This window comes from Ahaetulla prasina, chromosome 1 (assembly GCF_028640845.1).
Source record: "Ahaetulla prasina isolate Xishuangbanna chromosome 1, ASM2864084v1, whole genome shotgun sequence".
Taxonomy (NCBI): Eukaryota; Metazoa; Chordata; class Lepidosauria; order Squamata; family Colubridae; genus Ahaetulla; species Ahaetulla prasina.
In genome coordinates this window covers 366,620,197-366,628,126 of record NC_080539.1, presented here as the reverse complement: position 1 = coordinate 366,628,126, position 7,930 = coordinate 366,620,197, and the positions used below count along the sequence as shown (strand labels likewise).

Here is a 7,930-nt window from a genome sequence, read left to right as displayed (position 1 = left end):
TGGGGTTCCCGACGCAAACCGCCCCCCGCCCCCCACAAAGAAGATCAGGCACACCTACAAAGCGTAAAAGATTATGTCAGCTCCTTTCTATTCGATCAGATTGGCCCAGCTGAGCCCTAAGGCCCGGCCAATTTTACATCTCTCCACTCCCCCCTCGGCACTCCACCCCAGCAACCCGCCAGGTGCTCCCCACTGCCCCCTGGCGCCCCCAGACCTGCACTGCAACGCCTTTCTCCCTCTCCGGAGAAAGCCAAGCCCATCTCAGCAAGACAGGCAGAGAGGCAGAAGAAGGATGCGGGGGACTACATGGGTTTGCTGTGGGTCCTCTCCTTTCTCCATTCCACCTTCTTCGGGGATGAGGTAAGACCCTCGCTGTGTTTTTATATATATATATTTTTTGGGGGGGGGAGGAAAGGGGGGCCTTTTGCAGGTTGGAGCCAATGCAGCAGGATGGGGAAGGAGGGAGAGAAAAACGGGTGCAGAATGGACTGGGATGCTTTTCCAGCCTTGCCCCCCCACCCCACATCCCGATGCCAGCCTGTGCCAACCTGAGCAGCATATTAAAAAGAGACCGACAACCCTCTCTCCGGGGCTGGATATGACATGACAAGGATCCAGAGGGGGCCGAAGAATAAATTAGGAAGAGCGGGGTGGGGTGGGGTGGGGTGGACTGTCCTTTTCTATTTTTAACGATCCACCTTGCGGTTTTGAAGACCCACAGCTGAACGAGTAGCGTTGTCTCTTCCTCTGGTTGGGCTTGGTTGTGCTATAGAATCTGTGCACATATGCCTCTGTGTGTGTGTGTGTGTGTGCGTGTGCGCTGTCTAAAGGTTGTCCATTCTCCCCTTCCCGTTGTGAGCGAGGGTCGCGCACCATTTCTGCTCTCCTAGCTCAGCGATGGGAAGGATGGCCAAGGGTGTCTAGTTGAAGAGTCGGTGTTGCAATTGGCACAGGCTGTCTGGCAGGGAAGGAGACAGGAGACGCTCCGTATGGATCCAGCGATCCGGAGGGTGCCATTCTCCCCACCTACCCACCCCGAAGCTTAAACCGGTTGGCCAAGGTTCATGGGAGATAGATGCCACTTGGGGACGAGCAAATGCCGCCCTTCAGGAGGCAGGTTGTCCGAACACTGCCCGAGCAGGGAAAATGATGCTGCCTTCTTGGATTGCAAGAAAAACAGGTCACATATCTCCCAGTGGCTGGCAGCCAGCCGGTTGGGAAGGAAGGACTCTGCCAAGCGGAGCAGAAAGAAGGCGGTGACCTTCCCTTGTCATTTGCTCCGCTCTCCGGCATTCCCCGAGGTAGACTGCCTCTCTCTTTGGAGGGTCCATCGAATGTCCCGGATGGATTTCCCACTTTGGACCTTGGCAGCTGCTTGAAAAGGAAGTCACACACGGGGGGGCCTTTTGTCCTCAGCGGCACATTTCTGCTGATGCTGAAAGGAGGGATAAGAAGGTCACTCAGATATTTTATCAAAAACATTCCGACGTGGTGGGATCGCTTCCATTGGATCTGCCTGTTCCTTTTGCCTGCCTTTGTTAAGATAGGAGGCCGAAAGGTAGGCTGTGGCTCTGCTTTGCTCAGGGTGCCAACCAGCTACCAGGGCTTTCTGAGAAGGCCCGTCTGCTGCACTACGTACTCTTTTACGGTCTGCAATGCATGCTAAAAAATTTATGTTGCATCTTCAGAGTGCTTCGGTTGCTTTCAAAAAGCCGTGCCAGGTTTTTGGGCGCAAGATATGCAAGGCACCAGTTTCCTAGGAGAAAACAAGGTTGGTAGTGCCCCAATTTTGAGGAGGAGTTCTGAAGCCCCTGTGACATTCCTGCCTTCTGGAATGGCCTCTCTAGGAATTGTCTCCATCATTAACTGCCTTCCAGAAACTAGTTTAAAAAAAACAACGAGCCACAGGTAGCCCTCAACGTACAACAACAGTTCGTTTAGTGACTGTTCTAAATTACAATTGCACTGAAAAAAAAAAGTGACTTATAACGATTTGTTCGTACTCAATGACTTTTGCAGCATTTCATGGTCACGGGATCAAAATTCGGATGTTCGGCAACTGACTCATATTTATGACGGTTGCAGCATCCCCTTTTGCGGCCATCTGTCAAGCAAAGTCAATGGATTCACTTAATGGCCATGTTACTAACTTTGCAACTGCAGCGATTCACTTAACGACTGCGGCGAGATGTGTCGTAAAATGGAACAAAGCTCACTTAAACATGATAGAATAGAATAGAATAGAATAGAATAGAATAGAATAGAATAGAATAGAATAGAATAGAATAGAACAGAATTTTTTATTGGCCAAGTGTGATTGGACACACAAGGAATTTGTCTTGGTGCATATGCTCTCAGTGTACATAAAAGAAAAGATACCTTCATCAAGGTGCAACATTTACAACACAATTGATGGTCAGTATATCAATATAACTCAACTCCTACCCTCAAAACGACGCTATAGAGCACTGCACACCAGAACAACTAGATACAAGAACAGTTTTTTCCCGAAGGCCATCACTCTGCTAAACAAATAATTCCCTCAACACTGTCAGACTATTTACCGAATCTGCACTACTATTAATCGTTTCATAGCTCCCATCACCAATCTCCTTCCACTTATGACTGTATGACTATAACTTGTTGCTGGCAATCCTTATGATTTATATTGATATATTGATCATCAATTGTGTTGTAAATGTTGTACCTTGATGAACGTATCTTTTCTTTTATGTACACTGAGAGCATATGCACCAAGACAAATTCCTTGTGTGTCCAATCACACTTGGCCAATAAAATTCTATAAAATAAAAATATAAAATAAATCATAAGGATTGCCAGCAACAAGTTATAGTCATACAGTCATAAGTGGAAAGAGATTGGTGATGGGAACTATGAAACGATTAATAGTAGTGCAGATTCAGTAAATAGTCTGACAGTGTTGAGGGAATTATTTGTTTAGAAGAGTGATGGCCTTCGGGAAAAAACTGTTCTTGTGTCTAGTTGTTCTGGTGTGCAGTGCTCTATAGCGTCGTTTTGAGGGTAGGAGTTGAAACAGTTTATGTCCAGGATGCGAGGGATCTGCAAATATTTTCACGGCCCTCTTCTTGATTCATGCAGTATACAGGTCCTCAATGGAAGGCAGGTTGGTAGCAATTATTTTTTCTGCAGTTCTAATTATCCTCTGAAGTCTGTGTTTTTCTTGTTGGGTTGCAGAACCGAACCAGACAGTTATAGAGGTGCAAATGACAGACTCACTAATTCCTCTGTAGAATGATCTTGCTTAGCGACAGAAATTTTGGGCTCAGATGTGGTTCACAAGTTGAGAACTGCCTGTATTGCAGAGGGCTTGAGAATGAAGTGAAGCAGGGGTCTCCAACCTTGGTAACTTTAAGACTTGTGGACTTCAACTCCCAGAATACCTCAGCCAGCAAAGTTTTGCTGGCTGGGGAATTCTGGGAGTTGAAGTCCACAAGTTTTAAAGTTATCAAGGTTGGAAACCCCTGAACTAAAGGATTATGTTATCTGCTTTTTCATTATCAAGTGATTATATTTTAACTTGCCGGGAATTGATATTTTATATATATAATTCTATTTGTAATTGCTGAGAGAATTTAATATTACGAGGATAGATGATAAATTTAGTACTACCAAATGTTCAATATGGTTTTCACCCATTATGTAATGATAATTAATACACGGTGTAGTAGGCTGGACACATTACACACCTACAGGCTTTATTTCTGGTGGCGGGTGGGGGAGGGACTTAGATGAAGAGAATTGTGTGATTCGAAGCGAGATTTGAAAAAGGGGATGACTTTCTTGGCTTGTGCTATTCCTGAGTGCCAAATTGAAGATGCTTCCTCCCCTACTATGTTTGCAGTATTGCCTAAATCAGGGGTCTCCAACCTTAGCAATTTTAAGCCTGGCGGAATTCAACTCCCAGAATTCCCAGCTTTGCTGGCTGGGGAATTCTGGGAGTTGAAGTCCGCCAGGCTTAAAGTTGCCATGGTTGGAGACTCCTGGCTTAAATCAGTGTTTTTTCAAACTTGGCATCTTTCAGCTGGGTGGACTCCAACTCCCAGAATTTCCCGGGGCAGCTAGGAGTTGAACTCTCACCTGTCTTAAAGTTGCTAAGGTTGAAAACACACAGGTCAGGCCTGAATGAAATTTCTTCGTAAATTCTGCCAACTGCTGCGCGTAGAAAAAAAAAATAGAAAATTCTGCCTCTCGTGACTATGTCTGGATGTTCTTCTGCATGTTGTGAAGCTGTTGTGAAGATGCTCCAACTACAGGCAATTATTGGGAGGATATTATTTGTACTTTTGTGTGTGTGCGCGGGCGGGTGGGGTGACTTTAATTTTCCTCTTGTGGAAATTGCATTGGCCCCCAATCTTTGGAGGCTTAACAAGTTTTGTAAATTTGCAATCTCTTCTTGGTAACTGTGAACTGGGCATCTATTTTTTGTGCGACTTTTCATTTATGCTTTAGTTTAGTGCTTGCTTAACTTTTGGGGGTCTTTAATTAATGTAACTTTCCCATGACTTGGTTTTGGAGGATTTTTTTGGCTAGGCATCCGTCCAATTATTGATGAGTTGTGACTCTGCTTAACTTCCAAACTCGGATGCTGTCACAGTAGATATCGGAATAAATCTTAATATTTACCCAACAGTTTAGGTCTCTGCCTTAATCTTCGCTGAATGAATATGATTTGTGATTGTGATTTGTGACTTTCTGATAAACAGCTCAGTCCTTTAGCTATGTGCTATATCAGATCATTTTGGAAAGTGCTATTTAGAGCCAGTTTGGTCTACTCTAGTGGTGAAGGCACCAGGCTAGAGAAGGTGAGTTCTAGTCCTGCTTTAGGCATGAAAGCTGGCTGGGTGACTTTGGACCAGTCACTCTCTCACAGCCTAATCCACCTCACAGGGTTGTTGTTGTGGAGAATATAGGAGGAGGAGAAGAAAGGAGTATGTTCACTACCTCAGGTTATTTATAAAAATAATAAAGATGGGATACAAGTAAAATAAATAAATAATGAACTTGGGTATCCCCGCCCCATTTATTCACATTCTGTTCAGTAATTTTCAACTAGCCTTTGCACACAATGTTTACACACTTTCGACATGAAATTCACCCATCTCTTATTAAAGAGAAAGGGGTCACCAGGGTAAGGGTAACGCTGGGATTTAGAATAGAATAGAATAGAATAGAATAGAATAGAATAGAATAGAATTCTTTATTGGCCAAGTGTGATTGGACACACAAGGAATTTGTCTTGGTGCATATGCTCTCAGTGTAATAAAAGAAAAGATACATTCATCAAGAATCATAAGGTACAGCACTTAATGATAGTTATAGGGTACAAATAAGAATAGAATAGAATAGAATAGAATAGAATAGAATAGAATAGAATAGAATAGGAATTCTTTATTGGCCAAGTGTGATTGGACACACAAGGAATTTGTCTTGGTGCATATGCTCTCAGTGTGCATAAAAGAAAAGATACATTCATCAAGAATCATAAGGTACAGCATTTAATGATAGTCATAGGGTACAAATAAGAATAGAATAGAATAGAATAGAATAGAATAGAATAGAATAGAATAGAATAGAATAGAATAGAATAGGAATTCTTTATTGGCCAAGTTGATTGGACACACAAGGAATTTGTCTTGGTGCATATGCTCTCAGTGTGCATAAAAGAAAAGATACATTCATCAAGAATCATAAGGTACAGCACTTAATGATAGTCATAGGGTACAAATAAGCAATCATTATATAAAATATAAATTATATAAATTATTATATATTATTATATAATTATAAAAGATAATTATATAAAATATATAAATGTGATAAAAAGATTCATAAAAACAGGCAGGTCTTCAATCATACCATTGTAACTGCCACTTTGATTTTTTTTCTTGTACTGGGATACTAAAAGACCCCTAAAAGACCCCTCTTCCTGTCAGTCAGGCGCTTTTGATTCATTTTGTTCCTAGAAAAACATCAGTCATAGTGCTGTAGTCAGGGCCTATTCCAGGCGCCTAAAAACCAATGCAAAATAATAATGGCAAAGACAAAGTGACAATGAAGAAACAAATAAAAGCTTTATGAGGAAGGAAGGAGGAAGGTACAGCAACTGACAAATGGCACAAAATGCATCAAGAGGTATTGTGTATTCCTTTGCTGGAGGAGTTTAAGTGGAAGCTGAAGGGACGATTGATAAGGGATGCTGATTTCGGCACTGGGCAGAAAGAGGGTTGGATTAGATGATCTCTGAGACCCTTTCCCATCCTTATAGCCTATACTTTTATGAAACTTAATAAATACCGGGATAGATAGATAGATAGATAGATAGATAGATAGATAGATAGATAGATAGATAGATAGATAGATAGGTCAGGCTGCCTCTGATTATATCTAGGAAAGAATACACCTTGACTTCATTTGCATATAAAGAAAAGTACTTTTACTAGGTACATCTGGATAGCAGTAGTATTAAGTTGAATCTGAGACAAAATATGGCTAACAATCTATATCCCCCCTATTACTCCCTCCTCTTTCCCAAGAGGTCATCAGGTCTGGTCCAATGCCAGCTCCTTCCCGGGGTCCCGTGGTAATCTTCTTCCGCAGGTCTCTGGCTGTCAATCATATCAGGAATGCAATGTCTGTTAGAGTTCGCGCTCAAACATTCCTGTTGAATTCAAAACATTAATCTCCCCTCCCCCCTTAATTATGTCAGACCGACACTCTTAAAGGGCCCTCTCTACTTAACTTGAATCCAAGAGCTATTTACATTAGAAATAAAATCCCATGCTATCTAACAACTGAATATAAGAAGTACAAAAAGATATGAAGATTGGAGTGGAGGCTGACAGATAGATAGATAGATAGATAGATAGATAGATAGATAGATAGATAGATAGATAGATAGATAGATAGATAGATGTGTGTGTGTGTGTATGTATATATGTGTATATGTGTGTTTGTATGTGTGTGTATACATATACATATACATATACATTTCAAGAGCAACAAAGATGATTAAGGGACGGCACTGGAGGCTAAAATATATAAAGAACATTTGCTGGAACTGGGTATGTCTAGTTTAGTGAAAAGAAGGACTAGGGGAGACATGATCTGAAAGCAGGACAAGAAGCAACAGATGGAAACTAATCAAGGAGAGAAGCAACTTAGAACTAAGGAGAAATTTCCTGACAGCTAGAACAATTAACCAGTGGAACAACTTGCTTCCAGAGGTCGTGAATTCTCCAACACTGGAAGTTTTTAAGAAGAGATTGGACAACCGTTTGTCTGAAATGGTATAGGTATAGGGTTTCCTGCCTGAGCAGGGGGTTGGACTAGAAGACCTCCAAGGTCCCTTCCAACTGTGTTATTCTAGTCTAGTCTAGTCTAGTCTAGTCTAGTCTACACATACATACAGATAGTCCTTGAGTTATGAAACTTCATGTGCGTGTGTGTGCGTATGTGCAGTATATGAGTGTGTGTATACATATATACATATTTGTTTTCTGAAGCACGAAGCTGAAGCCTGAAGATGACGAATGAGACTTCGTCGAAACGTCGCCAAGACATTTCCAATTTTACACGGGAGAAAACCCGAACAACCAAAGACCTATATATACATATATGTATACATATATACCAAAGACCTACATATATACATAGATGTATACATATACATATACATACATACAGGTAGTCCTTGACTAATAACCACAATTGAGCCTAAAATTTCTGTTGCTAAGTGAAACATTAGTTGAGTCCCCCCCCCTTTTTTCCCCCCTTCCTTTTCTTGGCACAGTTGTTCAGTGAATCATTCATTGCATTTGTTAAGTTAGTAACCCAGTTGTTAAGTGATTCTGGCTTCCCCATTGATTTTGCTGATCAGACGGTCACAAAA

At 41.8% G+C, this 7,930-nt stretch overlaps 1 protein-coding gene across 1 annotated transcript in view; it reads left to right on the top strand.

Moving 5' to 3' along the window:
- Positions 1-301: 301 nt before the first annotated feature.
- The window catches only part of APC2 (APC regulator of WNT signaling pathway 2), a 102,718-nt gene continuing 95,089 nt past the window's right edge, over positions 302-7,930 (top strand). The window contains exon 1 of the mRNA XM_058163491.1: positions 302-360. Within this exon, the coding sequence (XP_058019474.1) occupies positions 307-360 (54 nt within the window). The 5' untranslated portion in view covers positions 302-306. The remainder of the gene's footprint in view (positions 361-7,930) is intronic.